Source organism: Acinonyx jubatus, chromosome B4 (genome assembly GCF_027475565.1).
Source record: "Acinonyx jubatus isolate Ajub_Pintada_27869175 chromosome B4, VMU_Ajub_asm_v1.0, whole genome shotgun sequence".
In the NCBI taxonomy this organism is placed as follows: domain Eukaryota; kingdom Metazoa; phylum Chordata; class Mammalia; order Carnivora; family Felidae; genus Acinonyx; species Acinonyx jubatus.
In genome coordinates, this window is record NC_069387.1 from 15,666,125 (window position 1) to 15,693,504 (window position 27,380).

The 27,380-nt window shown below is 39.7% G+C and overlaps 1 protein-coding gene across 9 annotated transcripts in view; it reads right to left on the minus strand.

Moving 5' to 3' along the window:
- The window catches only part of TRDMT1 (tRNA aspartic acid methyltransferase 1), a 91,014-nt gene that overhangs the window by 47,030 nt on the left and 16,604 nt on the right, over window positions 1-27,380 (minus strand). For 2 of the 9 annotated variants that reach the window (XM_027073536.2, XM_027073528.2), the window contains exon 1: window positions 24,605-24,732. The exons of 5 other annotated variants lie outside the window; for them this stretch is intronic. In XM_027073536.2, the coding sequence (XP_026929337.2) occupies window positions 24,605-24,668 (64 nt within the window). In that variant the 5' untranslated portion in view covers window positions 24,669-24,732. Of the gene's footprint in view, window positions 1-24,317; window positions 24,453-24,604; window positions 24,747-27,380 lie in introns of those variants that run through there. 2 more of the 9 variants (XM_053225344.1, XM_053225348.1) reach the window with 2 other exon arrangements.

Here is a 27,380-nt window from a genome sequence, read left to right on the forward strand (position 1 = left end):
ACACACACACACACACACACCCTATGTGAATAGCAATAATTTTCCTTCTTTTTCTGATCACTCTTTCTGGAGAAGTTGTAGGAAAAACCTCTGGTTGGTAGTAGTGAAAAGGCACAAGTTCACGCTCTACCTGCCTTTCCTAACCAAATAAATCAGAAAGTTTAATTGTGCATAGTTACTAAGGTGGGGGAAAAATTCTGTTTTTAAAAATGTAAATATAAAATTAACCAGTCCACTTGGAAATAAGAAAAGTAGCTTAATTTTTCTTTGTTTTCTTTATCATTTATTTTCTGACTTGTACCTTATATGGGTGAGTAATTATTTGAATGAGCTCATTATAATCACACCTGAGACACCGAATCAGGTATGTTAATACTGACACCTAGTTGTGAAATGAAAGGTGAGTTGAACATATCCAATGTCTATTTCCTTTCATTCAAAGTGATAGCTTAAGAATAAAAAAGTACTATGCAAAAACAGACCTGAATGGATTCTGGATTTAAAATGATTACTAACGAGGCACCTGGGTGGCTCAATGGGTTAAGCATCAGATTCTTGATTTTAGCTCAGGTCATGATTTCACAATCATGAGTTCGAGGCCCGCATTGGGCTCCAAGCTTAGCATGAAGCCTGCTTAAGACTCTCTGTCTCTCTTCCTCTGCCCCTCTCCCCCACTCATGCACTCTTTTTCTCTCAAAAACGTAAATAAAATAAATAAAATGATTGCTAAGTGTTTTATCACTATTAGCAAAGTATATTTCTTTTCTTTTTAAAGATTCTTGCATTTCAAAACTTGCAAATAAATTCTCTGAATTAAATAAAATTTAAAATAAGTCTCAATTTTTTTACAAAGTCCATTAATTTCCTTAGAAAATCGCCTTAGAAGTTTAGCCAACAGTAAACCAAAAAAACTTACTTTGGGTCAAGATATACACTAGATCTTTGTTACTAAGACCTCACTAAATACAAGAGCTCATCAACCAGAAAGTAGACAGAAACCACTTGAGATCTGTGTACAGACCAGAGCTGGGGAAGTGGGACAAAAGAGAAAGGTGCCAAACTAATATTTAAAAAGGAGCACACTGAATTTACATGGAAAGAAAAATAAAGATGCTATGCCAGATAACAGGGCAATGTGGAGAAGAGGAGACAATGCATTCTGATTAGGACCTTGAGAACGGAAATGAAGATGTTAAGAAAAAAGAAGAACGTGATAGTTTGTGCTCTCTGGCCTTTCTACTATCGGTTTGTTTCTACTGTGGAAAAATAAATGTAATGGCTGCACTCTAATCACCATGTTAGTCCATGAAGAGAAGGGCCGCTTTCCAGACTGATGAGGCAAAGAAGGAGAAGGAGCGGACGTCCTGAAGGACTTCACAGAGTCGCTGTAGCAGCCCTGGATTACTACGTCTAGACATATTTTATGTGAGAAACAAATTTTGACCTTTTGGACACTATTATTTTGGATGTCTCTATTATGGACAGTTGAACCTAATCCTAATGAATGCATGAACCCAATCCTAACAGTTACCCCAGCTGTTCAGCCAGGGTGTATGTGCACACGCGCGAGGAGAGGATTTCAGGTTCAGTTCCTATTTAGACCGGATCAATGTACTTGGGCAAACATTTATTGAGTCGTGTGTGCAAAACATTTTGTAGACCCACCTACATGTTGTAGACACAAAGTGTATATTTATGGAGGTCAGGGGAGTCTTAAAATTAAAACATTGTTCTTCTCTGAAGTACAAGAATCCCTCCTTTAATATAAAGTTTTCCTTATGAAGGGGATTCCTACTAAGCAAATACTTTCTTCATTATTTTTTAATTTTTAGTACTGAAGTACAGCCGGGATACAATATTAGTTTCAGGTGGACCACACAGTGATTCGACAATCCTGTACATGACTCAGTGCTCACCATGGTAAGTGAAGTCACCATTGGTCACCGGTTAACACTATCTCTTCATTATTTGTTAAAAGTCACATCTATGTTTCCCTGAGAACAACTCTGAAGACTTGATTGAAGGAAATATAAAAAATTTGGAAAACTAAGCAAAATCATACATTAAATAAACAACTCAAAAATCTAATACGGACAGCATTCCTAGCAATACCAGCACCATGATATACCTCAAAATCTCAAAAGCAAAACCGCTGAAACTCTGCAACAGTCATAATCAACCTCATGTATTTTCTAACCTCAGTAATCTCTCACTGAATACTTGTGCGCAGCAAGACTTCCTCAGATGAGTTATCATAATACTGATTAGAAGGTGACACAATAGCTCCCACTAAGGAAGTTCTGGTTTCCTTTTGGAATGATGGCTTGAGTGTTACCCAACAGCCTCTGTGGCTCTTGACATAAAACAAAGGTCAAACTAAAAATATTGATAATGATTACTAAAGAGGGGACACAATCATAATTTCTTTAATTTCTCAGGCTTTCATGCAACAGATCTTTTAATGATTACAAGTGTTCATAAGCCCTTTTTATAAAAGGTGCTTGGTATTTTTAAATGATTTCTTGTCCTAATATTAAGAAATGTCTCCTTCTGGGGTGCCTGGGTGGCTCAGTCGGGTAAGCGACCGACTTCGGCTCAGGTCATGATCCTGCAGTTTGTGAGTTCGAGCCCCACGTCGGGCTCTGTGCTGACAGCTCAGAGCCTGGAGACTGCTTCGGATTCTATGTCTCCCCCTCTCTCTACCCCTCCCCTGCTCATGCTCTGTGTCTGTCTCCCAGTCTCTCAGTAATAAATAAACATTAAAACATTAAAAAAAGAAAAAAAAAAAGAAATGTCTCCTTCCAATTGAAGTTTGATAACTTTTTAAAACTTGGGAAGCAATATCAGATTGCTTATTTTTACACTGTTTTTTTTTAAAGAAAAATAAACCTTCATTTGCTTTTGCTTCTTATAGAAAGTCTATATTTTAGAAACTTTATTAAGGGAGATGGTCAGTGTTCAACGGACATGTTTATTTATAAGCTACACACATCAATACATGTAACACTTAATGTCAATTTTTAAAAAAACATGAAAGCTGCTCTTTTTTCTGAACTCCTATCAGTAAATTTACACTCATGGGGTTTCCCAGGATTCTTCCTAGGTTCTAATGAAGTCATTCTACTGCTTCCAAGTTATTTGGTACTTCACCACTGTCTACCCGATAAAATCCACACTTCTTAGTATGATCTCATGGTGAATTACTGTCTAGCTTTCTCTCTTGACATTGTCCCTCAATCAACCACTTTCTTTCAACTCATACCCACCACACTCATACACGTACACTTTTCCCCGGGTAATACCCAACTACTTATCATGCCCCAGAGGGGCCATAACTTCTCAATCCTAATGTTTCTGTACATAGTTTAAAAGCCTATCCTACCCTGCCCAAGGTCACCATCTTTCTGGTCCTAGATCATTTTTATTGGTCCCTCAGGACCCATTCAGCTCAGGCATGACTCCTCCAGGGGGCTTTCACTGAGCCCGCCGGATTGAAGTGGGGGCCGGTCCCTCAGGCTGTCACTGCACTGGGTAGTTCACACGGTCAGCACATTTATCCCAGGACACCACCTCTCTCACTAGACTCTGTGATCTGATAGAGCCCATGCCATGGCTCGTGCATCCCAGCCTGACTCACAGCACCCAGACATTTCTACAACTGGCACCCAATAGGCCTTCAGTAAACATCTGAATGAATAGTATGAAAGTGAGTGAATTTGATCTCTAACTTCAACTCCTGATTATTATTGATTACCCTCTTCAGTGTCCTGTTCCTGGGAACAGGACTAGCTTAAAAGCCTTTAATAATCCTGTACCTAAGTGTTTATCGATGTCTGAAAGACCGTGTTTAAGTAGATTGTTTGACATTCGGGTAAAATTTTAACCTCGGAAACACAATGAAGTTCCCAGAATGGCCTACAAAATTCTATTCATTTTACAAATATGTTAAAGAATAGCACCAATAGGGCTAGTGTCAGGCAGTTATAAACATTTGTTAGAGTACGTATCGTGTACTAGGCACACGAGATGAGTGGACACCTGTGTTGTGCTTTGCCAGCATCCAGTACCCTTTTTTCTGGCAATAGTCCCAGAGTTTCTTTTGGGGATCTCACCTCACTCACTTTCTTTCAAGTGGTTCAGATAGCCTCAACCCCTTCCCCTAGTTTCTCCGAAAGCACGTGTCAGATGCCTGAGCCAAGACTTCCAGAGTGGGTTCAGGAAGGGCAAACAAGACAAAATAAGCAAGTAGGCACAAGAAGAGAGAACACCTGACTTTTTTTTCCTTGGGCAACTAGGAAGAGATGATCGCTCTTTCTTACTGAGTTTAACCATGGAAGGGAAGGATATTACGTGCAGCAGCAACTACAGCCTTCTGATGCAGTAACGGGAGCATGTATATAAAAATGCATCCACTCTAGACAGAACAAATTTGAGATAGATATACAGAGAAAGAAAACTGGCTCCTGGTAACATGATGCGAGCCCCTTTAAGCTGCATCCCAAACCAAGCCTATATTTGATCTCAGTCATTACATGAGTATTTACGTCTTTTATGTAAACCAGTTTGCATTGTTTTTTGTAACTTGGAAACAACAGTTCCAATAGGCATTTAAGAGAACACACACTGAAATATCACTTGTCGCTCTGAAGAAATGCATTTCAAATTCCAACTTGGCAAGCAGAACAACATGAACTTTACCAAAAGCCTTGTGAATGAGAAATTAATTAACCAAACAGAACCAAAATTAATTTACCAAACAGAAGCACATCTCTTCATCAAACACTCCTCAGGTGTCCTAAGTTGAGGCAATAATCGCAGGAGTCCCAATCTGGGGGGCAAGGACTTCATTATAGGGTTACCTAACTACCTTACCCTCTACGTGTATTCTAAAGACAACAAATATGTAGAGAGCACCTGTAAGCTGTATCTCCAAGCTCTTTCAAGGAGCATATAATATTTTCAGTTGAACGGTCTTAACGATTCCTACAAAATTCAAGTTCTGAAAGTAAAAGCAGTCAAATAGAAATTTCAATTACAGGCAATTCAAAATAAAGAATTGTGTATGATCTATTAACATATAAAAGGATGCTGCACTTCACCAATAATGACAGAAATCCACATTAATCAGTTTTACTTATCAGATTTAGGAAAGGTCTTATAAAATGAACACTGTCTAGCGCAAGCGTTTGGAAAAATGTGCCCCTCCTCTTGTTGACCGTAGTATTCATGGATTCAACTCTTCTATCACTAGTCCTAGTGATTCTACTTGTGACAATTTATGCTAAGAAATATTTGGACAATGTAAGTGTAAGACTGCATAGATGTATGAGAACAACCATATTAAAAATGATACCCATATATACTAATGTGGAGTGACAGAAATTTTTAAGGACAAAAAAGTTACTAAATAATCTTGTTCAGCAATAATTCAAGTTTTGTAAAGTGTATGTGTATGTACCCATATTAAGAAAAAAAAACAGCAAATGTCAACAGGGGCTATCTCTTTTGGTACAGAGAATTGGGGGGTAATTTTTATTTCTTCCTTTAAACCTTTTTGGATTATTTGGTCTTTTTCTTAACAATAAGAATAGAATGCTTTTGTAATCAGTGAAAAGCAAACAAACGTAAAACTATTTTTATCTTGGAACAAAAGAATTCAAAGCTTCTCTTGGTTGTGACCCTGAGAAATCACAAAAGGAAGGTATCAAGGACAGACCAAAAAGGTTTGGATACATTCTCAAAACATGCCCAACTGACTGTAAGACACCCCCCCCCCCACACACACACCAGTAATATAACTCAATGTATTATTTATCCCACAAACTCAACAACAGTCAAAAGAATAAAAAACAAGAATTAAACTACATTGCCATGGTTCTTTGGAGATTAACAAGTAAATAGCATATGGCCAAAAATGTAGAGTTGAAAGCTATCTATTTATATATTTAGAATTCAAAGGATATAAATCTAAATCTGTGTTCTCCATTTTCCCATGACATTTAAGCCTTCCTATTAATCTTTTAAAGGCATGAACATGTTTAAAAACATTTATGTAAATAGTTAAGAAATAAGCAATATAAAGCACATGTTATCCACCCTATTACAGGTTTAAATAACAAAGACTTTGTTTTCCATAAGTTTGCTTTGAATGAACAAACCCCTATGAATGTTTCATCACTATAAAAATGTAGAAAATTCTTTGTTGAGATTTTCTTACAATTTAAAAGATCATTTCTGATACACTCATGGAAGTCAATGAAGAAATGATGTATGCATTAGTACTCTGTGCCTAACCAACTATGAATGAAAAAAAGAGTTGTAAAACTATTATCATGTTATCAATCATAAAAATCCCAAAGATTAAACTAAAAACTCTTCTCTAAGAAAGTTAAAAATAAAAAAAATAAAAACTCCTCTCTAAATTTGTCCTGCTATTCTGAGCCCCTCTTTGCTTTATATAAAGTAGACCTTTCTTAGAGCTTATTCTTTTCATTATTGACTTCATAATGTTTTAAACCCTATCCTGAATTTCTGCTACAGGCATCTCTAAAAGGATTAAGTTTTACAATTTGGCACAGAATCAGAAAGTATAAATTAGCCCTAAAACCTCAGGGGAAAAAGCACTTCAATTATCTCATTCCTCATTTTCCTCTTCTGCATCTCCTCCTGACCATATATTTCTTTGCAAACCTTTTTCCATTAAGCCATGGGGTATTCAACAATACTGGCTATCATTTTTTACTCAAAACTCTCATAGGCACACCCTACCGAGATCTTTTATTCAGAGCGTGTATGTATGTGTGTATTCACAAGTCCTCAGAAAGAAAGATTTTAGGATATGGACATCTACTTATCTAGCTCTTTCTCAGCTGTGTTTGAAGTTTAGCTCTACGATTTCCAACTATGTGACTTAGGCAAGTTACTTCATTAAGTCTCAGCGTCTTTATCCATGAAAGTGAGAGAACAGAGGTAATAAAGTACCTACGTCATAGAGTTTTTTGAGGATTAAATTAGCTAACACCTATAAAGCTCTTATATTTGTGCTGGCCATGCAGTAAGTACTTAATAAATGTTTGCCACCATAACTATCAAGAGTTCAAAGATTTTTTTTTAAATAAGAATATGGAATATCAAATGCTAGAAAGGACTAAGTGTAAGGACCTCTCACTGCAGGTGTATCAATCGAGGATTCAGGGTTTGAGAGGGCAGTTTGGCAGTATGTATCTAAAGCCTTCAAAACTGCTTTGGCCTTAGCGATTTTATATCTGGGCACATATCCTAAGATGTGGTAGGCAGAACAGTGACCCCCCCAAAAATCCATCCCCATCCTAATCCATGAAACATATTAAAATGTTACCTTACATGGTAACAGGGACTTTTGCAGATATGATTAAAGATCTTAAAAAGAGGAGATCATCCTGGGTTATGCAGGTACACCCAGCCAGATCACAAGAAGGATGGAGGAGGGTTAGAGTTAGAGGAGATGTGATGAAGGAAACAGAGGTCAGAGAGAAAAACTAGAAGATACTGTATTTGCAGCTTTGAAGATGGAGGATGAAGTCATGAGCCAAGAAATGCAGGTGACCTCTAGAAGCTGGAAAACACAAGGAAACACACTGTCCCCTTGAGCTTCCAGAAGGAAACAGCTTGGACAAAACCTTGATTTTAAGATGTTTGACCTCTAGCACTATAAGATAATCAGTTTGTGTTGCTTTAAGCCATTGTTTGTGGTGATGTGTTACACCAGCAATAGGAAACCAATATGTAAGGCAACAATAAACTAACATGAAAGATTTATATACAAAATAAATGCTATGTTATTTATAATAGCAAAAGATTATAAGCAACCTAAATGCCCAACAATAGTTAATTGCTTTGAACAAGAACTTCCATAAAATGGAATATTACACAACCATTAAAAAACAAGTTGGCAAATATATTTAATGACAAGGAAGGAAAACTTCAAGATATTCTAAGTGAAAAAAGAAAGCTATAGTTTATTTTAATGTTCATGAACACATGTTGAATAAAGATCGAAAAGCTATAAATCATGCAGTGTTTATTACTGCATGAGCAAATTTTTATTTTTAAATTTTCTTCTTCATTTGTGTAGCATCAGTTTTCTCAGTAAACCATAATCTCTGGAGAAAAAGAATACAGCTGTCTTGTTACTGCTGTATCTCCATTGCACATCAGAGTAACTGACACAGAAACCACTTAAAAATTACATGCTGAATGAATGAATACATTTTCAGTGTTTCCTAATTCCATCCCCCCACCTCAAGACTTCTGGCATTCTGGCAGAGTTATGGTTCCCAAGTCCAAACAGTACACTCTCTTACTACAATGGAAGATAAGTCTTGGTGAATCCACTATAAATGCCACATTAATGTGTACAATCATGGGTTTGGATTGGTTAAGTGGGGGACAGCTTAAAAGTACAAATTATTTTTTTTTATTTAAAAAATATTTTTTAATGTTTATTTATTTTTGAGAGAGAGAGTGAGACAGAGTGTGAGCAGGGGAGGGCCAGAGAGAGGGAGACACAGAATGGGAAGCAGGCTCTGAGCTGTCAGCACAGAGCCCCACGTGGGGCTCGAACTCACGGACCGCGAGATCATGGCCTGAGCTGAAGTCGGACGCCCAACCGACTGAGCCACCCAGGCGCCCCAAAAGTACAAATTATTAAACGGGTGAGATGAGGAAGTATTTCCTAATTTTTAAACAAATGTATTATATAAACATAAAATGAACAATAAGTGTAAAAATATGTGTAAATATTCAACTTCACTAGTAATAAAAAATTAAAATAACAATTTTATGTAGTAAACTATATATAGTTTTAAATATTACATTGGCATATTTGTGGTCAAACACTATTAGATATAAACTGGTATATCCCTTTAAAATGCAAGCTGACAATAACATCAGTCTTTCAACTGTTCGTGCTCCATGACTTAAACACTCATTCAACATCTGCTATGCAACAGGCACCATTCCAGGTACCAAGGATACAACAGTGAACAAAACTGAATAAAACAAAAAATTCCTCACCCTCCTGGACTTACATTTTAGAAGGGGAGGCAGTCAATCTTTAAAATAGTATGGTAGGTAGAAATAAGTGTTGGGGGGGGGAGGGGAATTAAACAGGAAGGAGGACAGGGAGGCAGAGCAGAGAATGTAATTTTTTTTTATTTTTTTAAAATATTTATTTATTTTTGAAGGAGAGAAAGACAGAGTGTGAGTGGGGGGAGGGGCAGAGAGAGGGGGAGACACAGAATCTGAAACAGGCTCCAGGCTCTGAGCTGTCAGCACAGAGCCCGACGCGGGGCTCGAACTCACAGACCGCGAGATCATGACCTGAGCCGAAGTCTGACGCTTAACCGAGTGAGCCACCCCAGGCTCCTGAGAAAGTAATTTTTGACAGTGGCCAGGGAAGCCCTGAGTAGGTGACATGTGAATAAAGGCAAGGGACTAGTCATGTGTCTATCAAGGAGACAGCATTCCAGGCAGAAGGAACAGCACAGTGGCTCTGAAGCTGGAACGCTCTTGGTATGTTTAAGGATAGCAAGGAGCTCACTATCCCTACTCCACTCTCCAGGAGCTTACACGGAGAAGAGGACAGGGTACATCCTTATTGGCCTTTTCCTATGTCCAAACTCATGTACATTATACACACACACAAACACACACACACGCATTCTGTATATACACTATATATACAAATATACATTGCCCAAGTATAAGACAACTAGAATCAAAGTCAATACCCAGGGTCTGCAGGAGAATATCCAAAATTATGTGGATATGGCCATTTTTGTTATACAGATGATGACAAGACATAGCTGAAATATTCAAATGACTTCATTTTACATAATTTCTTAATTTAGTTATACAAATATATATATATATTTTTTAATTTTTTTAACATTTATTTTTGAGAGAGAAAGCGACAGGTACAGACCGTGAGTGAGGGAGGAACCGAGAGAGAGGGAGACACAGAATTAGAAGCAGGCTCCAGGCTCTGAGCTGTCAGCAGAGAGACAGACGTTGGGCTCGAACCCACAAACCGTGAGATCATGACCAGAGCTGAAGTTGGACATTTAACCAACTGAGCCACCCAGGCACCCCTAGTTACACACATATATTTTAAATAGCACTATCTCATTAGTCCATCTAGAAATATTGCTTTTTCCACTCAAATTTCATGGAATAATTTTATTCTACTTTCTCAGCTGCATCTTTGAAATCAGAGTCTTTATCATCAACAGTCACTTTTAAGTCATCTAACAGTTTTCAAGAGCACATCAACTTCCCTTCCGCGTTCCTTGAGATCTAGCACTTTTTGAGTTCACAAATGATGATGTCACTGGAAACTTTATACCAACCTCAAATACCCATTAACTACTTGTGATCTCCACAAAGTAACCCCCTACCGTATTACTCTGAAAAGTAATTTCCAGGTTTGTTTCCGATGATATCTAATCCATGTAACTACAAGGTCATCCTCCTACAAATTATTTCTAAATCTTTTAATTCATCGGTATGATTTTTCATCAATTCCATCAAGTGACTTCAATAAGCACCCAACAATGTTATGACATTTTTTCAGGCTAATGTAACTTATCTAAGCAACATTTTATCACTTTGCTCTTCAAAATACAGTAATTGAGGAATATGAAGATCCTTCATGAAAACTAAGATATAAGGCCATATTCTCTTTTCAAAGCCTAACATTTTGGGGAAAAATGAATATACTGTATCGAAGAATTTATGACAAATATGTCTATAAAGGCATATGTATGCAGGTTTGAGTTTTGTTTTTTGGTTTGGTTTTAAATAATAGAATCACAAGCCCTTTGTTTTTTATAATCACAGGAGAAATGCAAAAGATAATCTCTTCAAAGAAGCAGAACTCTGGATTTTATGTTTCCCTTGGCAAATATAAAAATGCTAACCCATAAGACAGTCTAGTAAAATGATAGATTCACATATTTTCCCCCAAGCCATGGTTACCAACATTCTGACATTTCAAATTTAATAGCAAGGGACAGACAAATGGTCAGGATTAAGTCAAATCAACAGACTGCCATTAAGTTTAAATATTCAAAGACTATAATTTAAACAACTGACTCAGCAACAATAACCACAAGAGTCAATTGAAGCCACAAGAATAAAATGCTTCTGAAGAAGCAGAGAAACTCTGCTACTTTATTAGCATTTAAATGTCAGGGTTTTCAGGAAAAATGTAAGCAAGGCGAAACTACTTACTTAGTATGTCTAATTGGATCTATGAGAGTTCAAAGTCTAACTAGATTGTATTAACTAGAAGTCCTTCATATTCTGGGTTCTTCCTGGACCAAAATTCTCCTATAATTAAGGAACATGCCAAAGCCTATGAAGGTCATGTACATGCTAAAAGGCTCAGGCACTTGTTTCTTAAATTAAGTCTCACTCACTAAGGGATTATTAAATTCACTATTTTGTTTGAACAAAAACTTACTAATGGATGCTGAAGAACTATGACCAACTTTCTGATGGAGTTGTTTTACTTCAGTCCAAGGTTTTTTGCTCAGTTTGTGGCAATTTAAAATCCCAGAATGAAAAGAATTCATGGATAACAGTAAAAGCAACTATTGGTTCACATAAAATAATGGTATTTATAGTATTTTTTTAATCTCAACTATATTCTACCTACCCTGCAAAAATGAGATACAAGTCTTTTGCTTTTAGGCAGGGTGAGAGCCGACTGGCACTATTTCTGAAAAGCACTTTTTGGGGGATATTACTGGATGGTCTTCCATGGGCAAAGCAAAAGGCCAAAAGAAATCCAAAAAAGGCTCTCAACACCAACAAGTACCAAATTCTACATGCAACCTTAATCTCCCTGTTCTATGATAATAATCCTTCTGTAATTACTTACAGATTTGCTGTCACGTATCAACCTCTTCTATTCAATCTTCCATACAAAGAGGTAATGTTTCTTGACATGAATAAAAGGATAAAAAAAAAAAAACACTTGAACTTCATTATTTTCACCATAACTCACTTTAACATATGATTAAAATTCTACAGTGAGTTAAAACCAAACACTTGTTCCCAATACACTTGACTCTTTGGAGAAAATTTCACATTTTATCATGTAGTACAAAAAAAATTATCTATTAAAATGTCACATACAGTCATGAAAACCCTTCAGGATTCTACTTATTTGTCCACAGTCCAACACACACACACACACACACACACACACACACACACACACACGCACATACTGGTTTATCTCCTACATAATTCCTATTAACATCCTTCAAAATACTATCCATGGACCACACTTTGAGAAATGCTGACTTAGCTCATTCCCCCAAAGAAAAATGACCTTTGTGACTCAGACTTAATACTAAATTTAAACTTATCACAGTACAATAATATCTACTTCAACCTATGCATATTTCATAGCAAACATGACCCTACTACATTTATTCACTTATTCATTCAACAAATAGGTATAAGCAATGTTCCAGACAAAGGCTATCTTATTATAAAATTTACATCCTTGTGAGGTGGGGGAAGACAAATCATAAACAAATAAGTATATAATATGTCTAACAATGAAAGTACTATGGGGGCAGGGGAAAAAAAAACAAAACAGAGTAAGCCAGATAGTATAGAAGGGATTGGTTCTATTTTTATATAGGTTGGTTAGAGAATGTCTCAACAGCAAAAACCTGAAGGAGATGAAGGAGCAGGAAAATAGGTATCTTGAACTTTCTAGAACACAGATGGGAGCATGCTTGTTGTGTAAGGGGAACAGCAAGGAGACCTGTATTATGGACTGAATATTTGTGCCCCTCTTCAAATTCTTATGTTGCAAGTCTATCTCCCAACGTGCTGGTATTACGGGATGGCGCCCCTGGGAAGTAGTTAGAATCAGATGAAGTCATGAAGATGGGGCCCTCAAGAATAGGATAAGAACCCTTGTAACAGTCATGAGAGAGCTCACCTCCTCCCTCTGCTCTCAGCCATGTGAAGATACAGGTCAAGTCGGCACTCTGAAACCTGGACAGGGCTCTCACCAGAATTCAACCACACTGCCACCCCAATCTTGAACTTCCCAGCCTCCAGAACTGTGGGAAATAAATTCTACTGTTTAGAAGCCACCCAGTCTGTGGTACTCCTTTACAGTGGCACAAACTTACTAAGACAGCCAGCAAGTCTGGAATGAAGAAAGCAAGAGGGTAGCACAAGAAATGTGCTCAGAGACGGAAAGGGGCTGGCTCTAGACCCAGGAGGATTGAAGCTCTCATTGAGTGATAGGAGAAACCCCTCAAAGGTTTTAATCAGAGGAATGACTTGTCTAATGCATTTCTAAAGGATCACACTGACAGGGTGTTGAAAAAGAACTAGAGGAGACAGAGCAGAATCAAGGACAGCAGTAAAAAGGCTGTTGCAATAACCTTTTGTCCAGGTTTCCTAAAAAAGGACCCAAGGCGAAGCTTCGCAGCAGATGCTCTTTCTGGGAGGGAAAACCCCAAAGTAGCAAGAGCACAGGACAGTGAGGCAGGGAAGGGGGAAAAGGAAACAGAAGGCAGTGCATCACTACACCGGCCACAGCTTCACAGGAAAACCCAGCCAGCTGCTCTCTCGTGAAGGACTGGTAGGGCAGGCTGTGTGGACCACCACTCCCCACAGCTGCAGGGGGAAGGATGCATTGAAGGTGACAGGAGCCCCGCAGTAACGACACTATTTGGTTTAAAGCAACACTTCCACATCCCCACATGTATCTGAGCAGGGAACACTGGTGGGGAGACAATGACAGAGGATGTACGTGCTGACTCCTTCACCATGTCTCTTCCTGATGAGAAGTCATCTCATGAGGCACGTATAGGGAAACACTCCTGTGGTTCTCCTTTACTCACACACTACTACTATATTCACAACACTTCTGACACTAGGTGGATATCCACAATTCACTTTGACACTAACCAGAGTTAGCCAAGGCCCCTTAAGAGCCCAGACCCACAAGACTTCCCCAACGTCAGACACCAAGGGCAAGGAGTAGGTCTCTAGGTTACCGATGACTCTGTCTTACTTGGCTACAAATCAAAGGTTCCCACAACCCCTTCCTTGGATTCCATCATTTGCTAGAACAGCTCAGAGAACTCACAGCGACACTTATGTCTGACAGTTGATTACATAATAAAGGATATGATAAAGGATACAGATGAACAGCCCACTGAAGAGATACATAGGGCAATGTATGGAAGAGCCCGGAGCACAAGAGTCTCTGTCTCCATGCAGTTGGGGTGCACCGCCATTATGGCACGTGGATGTGTTCACCAAGCCAGAAGCTCTTTGAACCCTATACTAGTAGGATTTTTATGAAGGCTTCATCACATATGCACGATCAACCATCAACTTCCTCTCTAGTCCCTCTCCTTCCCAGAGAATGGGAGTGAAGCTGAAAGTTCCATGCTAATTACCCTTAGTCTTCCCAGTGACCACCCCCCATCCTGACGCCATCCAGGAGCAGATCAAGAGCCGCCTCATTAGAACAAAAGACATTCCTACCACCTAGAAAATTCCAAGGGATTTAGGAGCTCTGTGTCAGGAACCAGGGTCAAAGACCACATATGAGAACAAAACATGCTCCTAGTGCTCTTATCACTCAGGAAATTATAAGGGTTTTAGGTGCTCTGTGCCAGGAACTGGGGGCAGAGACCAATATATAAGTATTTTCTATTGTTGCAGAGGCATGACTCTTCCTCTCCTCTCCACTTCAAGCTGTGTTATCCGACCCCTCCAGGCAGCTTCTGGAGCAACATTTCAGTCTGGATACTGGGGGTGGAATGAGCATTCTGGAAGTGTTAGGGAACGAGGCAACAGCGGCAGAGTTGGGGAACAACACTGAATAAGCAGCTCAGGGGCCAGGGGGCAGGTGGGGCCAAGTGAATCTGGGGTGGCACGCAAATTAAGGTTGATAAAACTTAAAAATGAATCCAGAGATTATGGATGAGGTGGTAAAGGTGAGGCTAGAGAGGAAATATGGAAGTATAAATAGAGTTTGAAGGGAGATCCCGTGGCATTTGCCGAGATGAGTAAAAGAGAACAAACAAAGATGGCCCCAAGACATGGGTGTGGGCACGAGAGAAAAGGAGACACCTGATATGAGGATGAGGAAGACTGAAGGGGGAAGAAGAAGCAGGAGTTCAGTTTTGTACACCTTTAGAAACAACAGAGATAACGGGAACATTACAAAATCTGGCCTTACAGAAAAATTGCAGAGAAGCTCACTTTAGAGCCAGTCAGTGTGGTCAGCATCATCAAAGGTAATGCACATTAGTCCCTGTGCATCGCCCTGGCACTTCTCAACTCACCAACCCACTGGACCTGGCACCTTCTCCCATGGCACCATCAGGGCCCTCCTGCTGCCCAGAAGGCATTTCCCAAGACGCGCTCTAAGGAACGTTATCTTACAAGATGCTAATAAGTGTGACCCCCTTCCCCACTTAGAAAAAAAAAAAATGTTCCTTACTCAAATACATATGGGAAGTGTGGATTTAAACCACACAGCACCCTTTTTGCAGGGCTTCTCAACACTTTTGGTCTATTAACGTGTCCCGAGACTTTCATGGGACAATATTGTATGAAGAGCTTCCTAAACTTATTCGACCATCAAGGCAAACTGATTAATACCTCTCAGAAGGCTACGACGTAGGATACCAGCCAGGAAATGGCAACTAACCCAAGAATGCATTTTAGTCTTTATTTTACTTGGCTTTTAATATCAAATCACTCCTTAAAATCCTCTCCTCCATTTATTTTCATGGCACAGTGTTCTTTCAGTCCTCCTTCTCGCTCTCTAATTCTTTCTGCTCAGTTTCGCTCTGTGAATACATCTTCTCTACCTGGCCACACGAAGTCGCTGCCCCCCAGCATTCCATCTTGTTGGTCCTCTTCCCTACACTCAACACATACACAGAGACAAATCTTTATTTCTGGTCTCATCGACCCCTCGGGCCAAAATTGACAAGCAGCTGCCCATGTGGCTTCTCCGTGGGTGGTACAGACAACTCAAAACTCTGCAAGTCTAAATTGGAACCTATTATTGCTCTCCCACCTTGACAATCCCATCTGATAAACTACCCACGTCATAAACCTAGGAAACTGACACTCAAATAACTACCAGGTTTTGTTGATATTTAGATCCTGTATATAATCTAAGTCATCGTCTCCATTTATTGGCTCTGCCTAAATTCGTGATCTCTGGACAATAATCTCCTCACTGGCCACCATGCCTCTCTGCTCCACTTGCCACCACTACCACATCATGGTCACCCAAAACAATTTCTGGAACACAAACGACAGTTTCATTAACTTAACTTTCATTTGCTAACCAGACCTAGGAGATAAAAATCCAAGCATCTTATCAGGTTGTATGGCGTTGCATGATTTGGTACCTCATAAAAATCTATTTTCTAATAGCATTTATACTGCAATGAGATTTTAATATTTGTATGTCTCCACACAGACCACGCTATTTCACGTCTGCGTGTCTGTACAGGATGTTCCTTCTGTCCGGTGTAACTTTTCCCTTCCTGACTATCTGAAAAACTCTATCTTCCAAAATCCTGCTTGGAAAAAATATCATAACAAAATGGAATAGCAAATCACCAATTATAAAAAAAGAATAAACCAAGGGCAACATGAACACAGCACAAAACAAATACAAATAACAAGTATATGATAATGTTCGACTTCCTAAGTAGCATCAGCAGTATTAGGTATGACATATTATATACTAGGAACTATACCACCTCTATGTATACAGTTCTATCAAGTCCTCCTACCAAGCCTGTTAGGTTAGTTATTATCCCGATTTTATCAATGAGGTCATCCAATGCAATTAAGTAGGGAAAGCCAGCTACAAAACACTGTGGGAAGAAGAAAAGGTGCTAAGATTTACTCAGTACCTACGCTGTATTTCCTACATCCGCTGTTCCATTTAACATCATTCACAACACCCTGTGAGAAGGTATTACTGCATCCGTCTCACAGAGAGTTCAGGCTCAGAAAGTCACACAACTTTCCAGGACTTACACAGCTCATACTTGGCAGTTCAGTCTGACTCCTAAATAATGGCATTCATTTTGTCACTCAGAGAAATATATGGAGTAGCTCCAAAAACATTGAATAGGAGCCCAGGAAAATGCACAAAGTAGATCCAGTGAGGAAACCTATTCCCTAGTGGATAAGGAAGCTTTCTAGAGAATCAAGAGGGTGAAACAGAATTTTCTGCTCTCTTCATTGCCCCTCTCTTTTACCTCTTCCTACATATTCATTCCATATTATCTTCTATAGCTATAAATAATTCTTTCTTTCGCTGATCCAGTCCTGCAGAATTCAAATGTAGTCTGAAAGCTCTTTGACAACTTCAAATACTTAATAACCAGCTTTTTCTAAAGGCCATTTTTAACAACATGTAATAACTTTCTATAACTTTAGTATTTTTGGTAATAGCTGCCCGTATTTACTGAGCACTGACCACATTCCGAGCACTAGTGACACGCTTTGTGTTTATTAATGTATAATTTTCATACCTCCGCTTTGAGGTAAGTACTATAATTGTCCCCATTTGATAGAAAAGGAAACAGGCACGGAAAGTTAAGTTTTTGTCCAAGGTCACAAAGCTAGGAAGTACAAGGCCTTCTGACAACAGAACCGTGTCCTGTCGACGAGGAGATGAAATGGTCTCTCCCTGAAACTGTCCCACACAAACACTGTCTGATGCTACTATCTCCCAGTGCCAAACACAGGAGGATTTAAGACCAAGCTGCTACAAAAACAAACCACCGTATTTCAAATTATGCGACGCTACCAAATAACTGTCGGGGACGGTTTAAGTATCAAATATTAAAAGGCTGAGAGAGCATTTGAAAAATAGAAAAACCGTGACAGCTGAAGGATTCCTACAAGCATCTGGCATGTGAAGTGTATGTGTTCCTGCTCCTGATGTTTCTTCCACGTGAGCGCTTTCTGTTCATTTTAAACCCCTCCCCCATCCCAACCCTTCACCACTTCCATGGGAAGGAAGAGTGACCGCTGTAATCAATGGGCTAATTTGAGAAGAACCAACTGGGCCTGCTGGCTCGGCTCCACCCGTCTTCCTCTTGGGAATAAGCTACCCACAGGCAACATGTGTTCTGCTGCTTCTCCAGCTGGGCCCAAAGGTGTGCTGCCTGATCGTCTGGCTGAATATTAGCTGACCCATCTGGCCCTCTCACTAAGCTACATCCTCCGACGCAGACTTCATCAGGAATAAAAAGCATACAAATTCTTATTTCCTGTTTGCCTTCCTCCTGTTTTATTTCTCTCTTTGTTCAGAAGTACGAAGAGGGATACGGTTTATTGCGCCCCTAAAAGCCCCAGTAGGTAGGTCACAACACAAATTAAGCCGGTCATCTACACGTTAGGACAGGGCAAATGATCTGATCTCTGCAAAACAGTAATACTCTGTGGTGAAGTAAACGTTCATTTTCAACACATAAACGATAGGTACGTCTATCACCCAATGGAAAGTTAGGGTTCTCCTCTGTTGAATATACAAAATCCATCCTACATATTTCATCTTTGTATTTCAAGTTTGGAAAAAACAATCTGATAACTTCTATAGATAATAGAGAACCGATGATACATATTTTCAAACGGGACAAATTTTTACATCACTTCACTTTAAATCTGGTAAGAAGTCATAAGAGTAACTATGGGGAAATAGGCCAAAAAAGAGGACATTTTTACAATCCCAAAGACAATAAAAGAGAAAAAAAAAATTAAGCGGCTCAAATTCTAGCCCCTTACAGCTACTGCTCCAGAAACATCCCCACGTGACATTCAGACCTACATTTAATAATAATAAACTTGCCAGGTTCAGTTTTAAGCACACCTAATTCTAAAGTGGTTTGGGAGAGTCCCAGGTTGGCATATAAGTCATTGAGAAATGAAGATAAAGAAATTCAGAAAATAACTAAAGACTGACAAATGGCTTAACATTTTAACAGAAAATATTAAGGCTGAGTAACTCCTACTAAATATGATTGTTATGTAACTAAAACTCAAAATCAACACCTTTAGAAATTATTTGGTAGAGCAGGCCTTTTTACTTTTAAGGATGTCTCAGTGGCTGACTCTCTCTCTCTCTCTCTCTCTCTATCTATATGTAAGCTAAGTGTCCATGTGTTTATTGGTCATCTGTGTATTTTCTTTGGAGAAATGTCTATTTATGGCTTTTGCCCATTTTGGAATTGGATTGTTTTTTATTCTGTTGTAGGGGTTCTTTATATATTCTGGATATTAATCCCTTATGACCTATATCCCTTAATCCTTAATGATATATATATACATATATATATGTATATATATATCAGCTAGAGCTTTCCTTTATTCAACACTTTAAACCACATTTTACTTTTTTCCTGATACCACCTTTTATGAGAGAAACAAAATCTTATTAACAAATAAGATTTACCTCTGCAGGTAAATCTTATTTACATCTGCATCTTGCCTTGCAGGCCCCACCAACATATAACTCGTTGGGGCGCCTGGGTGGCGCAGTCGGTTAAGCGTCCGACTTCAGCCAGGTCATGATCTCGCGGTCCGGGAGTTCGAGCCCCGCGTCAGGCTCTGGGCTGATGGCTCAGAGCCTGGAGCCTGTTTCCGATTCTGTGTCTCCCTCTCTCTCTGCCCCTCCCCCGTTCATGCTCTGTCTCTCTCTGTCCCAAAAATAAATAAACGTTGAAAAAAAAAGTTTTTTTTAAAACATATAACTCGCAAAACAACCTCTCCCACTGCTTTCTGAATGGAGGTATTTTCATTTCATTAGCCAAGAATTTATAGACTGTGTAGGCATAAATAATGTCAAAGCAGTAATAAGTGGACCCTATACAGTGCAACATATTTTAAATAATGTGAAAGATATTTGTTATACATGTGGCCATCTAGAATCTCTGCCTGTGTCTTTTATGTTTGAAAAATTTACCATATTTTGAGTCCCTTCTTTCCAAAACAGAACCCAGAACTCACTCTCCCAGCTTTCTTTGCTGGCAATGGGATCTAATGTGCACCAATCAACTGCATCCATATACAGCTTTAATTCAGAAGTAGCAATGTGAGGAAGCAAATGAAAAAAATCCATCATTTTGGTGACAGAGATGGTAGAAGCATCCACCCTTCAGGGGAAAACAGTGATGACATTTCTCACACGTGGCCCCCAGCAGTATCAGGGAAAGCAGTGATGTCGGTATGAAGCTGTGTAGGAGCAAAGCCCAGAATGTTGTTTGAGAAGTGCTCCTATTCACCTAACCTCTTTGCTGGGTGTTATGTAGATTCTGTGAGCTTCCAAATGTGTGTGGGGGGGTGGGGAGGGGGGTTTTTGTTTTGTTTTTTTTTTTTTGCTTATGTTAGCTAGAGAATAGATTATGTGGTTTGTAATGAAGAGTTCTGTATTATATAAAAATTTGGGCTAAAAAAACCATGCTTCTATCAACATAATGGTAGAATGATTACCAACTCAATAATAAACTCAACAGCCAACCACAGACAACCTGTCACAAGTGTAGGACTGTGCTAGAAGCTAGACAAGAACAAAAAGAAATACCAGAAGATATGGAGTAGGTAAACACATGGACATGCAGATAAAAAATAAAGTTAAATGAAACTCAGAAGATAAAAAAGTATCTACATAGTGACTGCAACAATATAAGAGCACATTGCATTTCCTTCTTAAGATGAAAATTTCAATTGAGGTATTAAAATGTCCATTGGTTTTCACACAAAACTATCATGCTGCCCAAGCAATTAAATTTATCTTTTAAAATTCAGTTATGTGGAAGCAAGTATCTGCAAATCATATAAGTCATAAGGGATTAATATCCAGAATATATAAAGAACCCCTACAACAGAATAAAAAACAATCCAATTCCAAAATGGGCAAAAGCCATAAATAGACATTTCTCCAAAGAAAATACACAGATGACCAATAAACACATGGACACTTAACTTCAGTTGTTAGAACAATCAAAATCAAAACCAGACTAGAATATCACTTCACACCCTTTAGGATAACTATTACCAAAAAAAAATTAATTAATTAAAAAAAAATATATATATATATATACACACACACACACATACCCATACACACACACACACAAATATATTGGAATAAGGAATCATTTTGATAGATGGAGAAATTGGACCCCCCCCCACATTGCTAGTACAAATATAAAATTGTGCAGCCACTGTGGAACAGTTTGGCAGTTATTCAAAAAGTTAAACATAGAATTATCATATGCTCCAGCAATTCCACTCCTGGGTATATATTCAAAAGAACTGAAAGCAGGGAATCAGATACGTTGAAACCAATACCCATAGCAGTATTATTCACAAGAGCCAACAGGCGGAAACAACCAAGACCATCAACAGAGAAATGGATAAACAAAATGTGGTATATGCATATAATGGAAAACTATTCGGCCATAAAAAGGAATTGAAGCACTTCTGTGTTACAAGATGGATGAACCTTGAAAACATACTAAGTGAATCAGATACAAAAAGGAAGAGATGATGGGGAGTCCTTGTTTAGAGGGTACAGAGTTTCTGTTTGGGATGATGAAAAAGTTCTGGAAAGGATGGTGTTGATGTTTGCACAACACTGTGAATTTAGTTAATGCCACTGAAGTGTACACTTAAAAATGGTTAAAATGGTACCTTTTATGTTATGTGTATTTTACCACAATAAAAAAATGTTTCGATCATAAACCTTATCTAGAAATCTGAAGTTATTATTCCTCTTGTGCTTATTATTATATAAACTGTAGATTCAAGTAGTGGATTTAAACATAAAAATGGCAGCACAGCATGGTTAAGAGGTCAGGTGCAGAAACCTGGGTTACAATACTGGCTTTACCACTAACTAGTTTATTAAATCATTAACATAGAGCCTGACATGTAAAAGGTCCTTAATAAATACTGCAGTTAGCGCTCTTACCTTTGGTCTTTCTTACTGTATAAAAACCACATGGGAAACAGCAATGCATTTTATTACAAAAAAATTTTAAACTTTGGTGCATCAAACAAATGAACACCGGAATACAAACATGTGGGGAAAATATTTGCATCAGATATGATTAAGAGTCAATACTCCTTATAGGTAGGCCTGAAACCAAAAGGTGAGAGTCCATCAAGGTCTGGAGACACAGCAGGAAGGCTACTTTGAATCACAGAGTCAGCCACGGAAGGCTACTCTGAAGGGGCCACATGTGAACTAAGACAGGAGACATGAAATGCAGCTGCAGCGGAAAAGTCTGGGATTAGAGCACTCTGGATAGAGACGACAGCAAAAACAAAGGCCAGAACATAACAGGAACCTGGAGGGTTTGAGGAGCCCAGAGAAGGACCAGTGAGTCTGGATACGAGAAGGAGGAGGACAGTGGCACATAAGGTTGAAGAGGCAGACAGAAGCCAGATCTCCAAAGCAGAGGAGAAGACAGGGCTGTGATTCTAACCTCAAAGGGAAGCCACTTAAGCAGGGAAGTGACATGATCTGATTTACTGTGCAAAAGATCATTCTCTTTTGTGGAGAAAGGGTGGAGCGGGGAAGAAAAGTAGAAGCAGGGGAGCAATTGGGAAACTATTTTAATAAAGCTTACATTCAGGATGGTAGCAGTAGTAACAGAAATATGTGTACAAATTCAGGTTGCAGTGGTTAATAGGAGAAAATATACTTATATTTCATTGAACAAAAAAAACCACAAGTTAAAATTATACAATTTCTCCTATCAAATTAGCAAAGGTTAAAAAATGGATATTACAATTCCTAATGAATATGTAGTTCAGGGAGGCACTTAATTTGCTGTATTATCTATCAAAAAACCTTTAAAAAGATTCTCACAATTTTACTTTGTTAAGTGGCACACAGTCTCTTATTGTTAAACAAATTAATTTCACTTTTGGAAAAAACGGTTAAAGAGAAAATTAGAATTTATGCGCAAGGATGTAATTGTAGCACATTTATACTTGCAAAAAATTAGGGGATAATCTTATGTTCAACCCTTGAAGAGTAGTTGAGTTACAGTTTATGACAAAGTACAAAACAAGCTTTAAAATTATGTTCATTAAGGGTTTTCAAAACAAGGGGGAAAATGCTGACATTATAAAATCTTACAAAATTAACTAAGAGAATAGATAGTTCCAGAATTTTCTCTTTTTTGAAACTTTATTCATTCATTCGTGTTAAGTGATCTCTACACCCAACATGAGGCTGGAACCCACAACCCGGAGATCAAAAGCCCTGTGCTCCTCTGACTGAGCTAGCCAAGCACCCCTAGAATTTTCTTTTGTTTTCAAGCTAGTAAATTTTGATAAGAGAAGTGAACATAGAGAGCCAGAAAATAATTGTAAGTAATAAAAATTTAATAATCACTGACCTCATCTACAACCAAATATATATGCTCAGAAAACTGATCATGCTCAACTCATTATACATTCTCTGTATCTTACAGTAGTCTTTTCTTACCCTCGAAACTAAAAAAAGGAAGCAGGCAAGTTTCAGTTTTGTGGTTTTCTTAGTAATTTAAGAATAAACACGCATGCTCCAAGTCTATTTGTCACGCTGTTTCTCCAGTGCCTCGACACTACCTGGCACAGTACAGGAGCTCAAGAATTATTTTTGAGCAAACGTCACCAAAAACGAAACCTTTCAGCTCCAACTTACCACTAAAGAAATTTAAAATCTCAAAATCGAAGACGTACATAAAAGAGAGGTACTAATAATTTATAATGCTTTGAGTGGCTACAATGTACTACGCACTATTATTAAACATTTCACTCGCCTCATCTCTAATCGTCACAAGCCTTCTCTGAAAATAGATTATTTTTCACATTTTAAAACCAGGAAACATGTTCAAAAATGTGAAGGACCTAGCCCAAGGTCACAACGAAGTTTCAACTCCGCTCTCCTGGCGCCAAAGTATCTAGACAAGACCAGCTGTTTCTTTTCAAAGGCCACAAAGGAGCAGGTTTTGACTCAATGCCTTCTCTCCACAGTGTATTTAGGCTTCCCTAACTTCGACCTTGAACTGCAGCTATCCCTTCGAAAGTCCATCCCCTCACCGGCCAAGACCCCCACCGACCTCCCCACCCTCGTCTCCACTTCGTCCCCGGCAAAAGCAGCAGGTGTCCACGCCTCTAGGTGGCAGCCACACTTAGAATTGTGGACCCGCACCAGGCAGGGGCTCGCCTCTCCCCCGCTTCGCGGATACCATTTTAGTTTGAGTTTCTAGCCTGGCCTCGCGGATGAGCACTCACAAACGGAGTCCTCTGAGACGTGCGGCCCGCCCTTCAGGCATCGCTCGGGGCGGGAGGAAAGGAGTCTCCGCCCGCAGCGCCGGGCGGGGACGGCGCGCTGGGGCGGTTTCCAAGACAACCGAGCGCCCCCTCCCCCTCCATTCTCCGCCCCCAGCGTCTCGCCGCTTCGCCCCTCCCCCGCACCCCGGCTGTGAGCAGCGCGGAGGGGTGAACGTAGGGAGAGGCGGGGTGTGCTCCTCACCTCTCAGCGCCTGGTGCATGCCCCCAATGCCGCTGTACAGCTCGAGGACCCGCAGGGGCTCCATCTCCACGCCGTTGCCGCCGCCTCACAGCTAGGCCTGCCGGTTCCCCATCTCGTCCTTCCTCCGCCCGCGCTGCTCCCTCGCCTCTGGTTCCGCGGCTTTTCAGTTCCCCCTCTCCCGCAGCTCCCGCGCTCAGAGAGCTTCAAGCAGCTTGGGGCCCCGGGGGTGACAGGGGTCAGCGGGGGGACAACGGACACAAAACAGTACGGCCTCCCAAGTGAATAGCAGCCTGATTTACGCTCCATCTTCCTGTCAGAGTGCATTCAGGGACTTTGGAAGAAAACACTAAGCCGGTGCTCCGTAGACGGGCGAAATCTACCTTTGCCTCAAAGTGATTTAACACAGACAGGTTAGAACCCAGAAAACCTCATTTTCCAGGCTCGCTGCTTCACTGTCACTTGGAAGCCTTAAGTGTCCAGACCTCACTAACGTTGGTTTTGTGCACGTACCACGTGCCAGGTTTTGTGGCTGTGCTGGGGTGACAGAGATAAACCAGCCTCCTCCCGCGAGCGGGTCCCAGAGTTAGTTACAAGTTCAGAATTCAGCGGCCATGCAGCAGAGAGCCCCTGTGCACGCCAGGACAGAGGACGCTCGCTGTAATTGTTAGTGGGGTTCGTTGTACTTTAACGTGGAAAGTATCCTGAACAGAGGATCTGCTGTTAATATAACGCGGAAGTACTTATGTCCCTCCAAGTGCCGGGGCCTTGCTTCTCCAAGATGCTCCAGTGACCACGTCGTCAGAAGCCGGATCACAAAGTAAAACATGGCCATGTGCAAGGGAGGAAATGATCTCATGGTGTGGTGTCATATTGTTCCCATTACCACCACACGTTAACTTTTGTTAGGAAAAACTGGGGAGTGCCACTTGTAATAAGTTAAGAACTGATTTGTTAGAAACTTTGCAAGTGCCCCAATGTAATGTTATAAACAAAAGTATGACTACCCTATCTGAATTATGAAACTGCTCCATTTTGATGTTTCCTATGAAACTTTTTCATTGTAAATGTGTATTGGCTTTTAAATGTTTTTGTTGGTCACTTATTTCAGATACGAAGGGTGGCAGAAAGACAGCAGAGAACAGAATCTTAGCCCTGGCATTGGCAATAACTGATTATGTGACTTTGCACTGAGCCTGGTTTCCCCATCTGCAAAATAAAAGGGAAGGAAGCAGGAGAAATGGGTGCTGAGGGCCCTGCAGCTCTAAGATTCTAAGCCTGAATTAGTTTTTGAGAAAGCGAGTCCCCTTTTGGCCACATGTTAATTATCTGCTCAAATTGAAATTATCCAAAAGACATTTTTTAAATCTGGTGTAAACAAATGTACTCTTTTTTTTTTTAATTTTTAAAAAATATTTATTTTTCAGAGAGAGAAAGAGTATGTGAGTGGGGAAGGGGCAGAGTGAGGGGAAGACACAGAATCTGAAGCAGGCACCAGGCTCTGAGCTCTCAGCACAGAGCCCAACGCAGAGCTGGAACTTGTGAACGGCGAGATCATGACCTCACCCGAAGTCAGATGCTTAACCGACTGAGCCACCCAGTTGCCCCCGAACAAAGGTACTCTTAAGCCAACTTAATTTATGGAAATCATATATACACAGTAACATACAAATATAATGCATGAAACAAACCTTTCTAGTATTTGTTACGTAATATTAGTACAATAAACACATCAGCACCTATAAAGGGAGCTATGTAATCACAATGATTTATATACGGTCAACAACCAAAATGTTACACAAACCTAGAGTCTGTTTAGCATGGGTACTATAAATCAAAATAAATATGACCAACGATCTTACCCTGTAGGGGAGAGACAGGCCAAAACTATGTGGACGAGTTCGTGGAAAATATCAATCTCCTGAGAGGGAGGGAGGTAGACCCCCATTCCTACACAGGCTGATTACAAACTGTTCACGCTGATCCTAAAGGGTCTTCACAATATAGCCCCCACTTATGTTTCTTTCTTAACTCTGTTTTCTCTCCTTCTTCAGCTCTGCTGCAAACTGGAACAGTGGGCATTCCCCAAACATCCTTCGTGTCTCAGTTTCCCCACTCGCGTTCCTTGCTCATGTTCTTTATGTTGCCCAGAGAGGCTAGCCTTCTTCTCTAAATTCTCTGTTGAACGGATTCTTCCTTCTAGAATCCTAGGCTAGAAACCCCAACGTGTTTGGTTCCCTGATCCATACCTTGCCAGCGTTCTGAAATAGAGATCCTACCTGTTCCTATCGTGAAATCTTTTCAATTCTTTCCAACCCAGTTTCTGCCTGACCCACCACATCTGGATACATGGTATTTCCTCTCTAAAGCATATCACGTGTGATAATCATTTCAAGACTGAAAACGTTCGCCATAATCATAATGTGCAACCATCTCCGTGGAGACAACTATAGATGTTAGATCTCCTCAGATTAGGTAGGCATTCACGTCCAAACCCTGGCACAAGTTGTGTGAGGTGAGGGTGCCACAATCAGGAGTAGTTCAGGAGGAGGATAGGATGGGGAGCACAGAGAAAATAAGGACACACATTGATGACTCTTTCCCAAAGCAAATTACAAATGTTCTTAAAGGAGAAAAACAGCTTTCTAATCCTACAGTTTCCCATAAAGTTATCCTCAGTGACATGTCCCACAGAGCTTATATTCTAATTACAGAAGCTCAGCACACTTTCTGACAATACAAATATCAAAAATCAAACTTGAGGACATTCAGTGTTGTT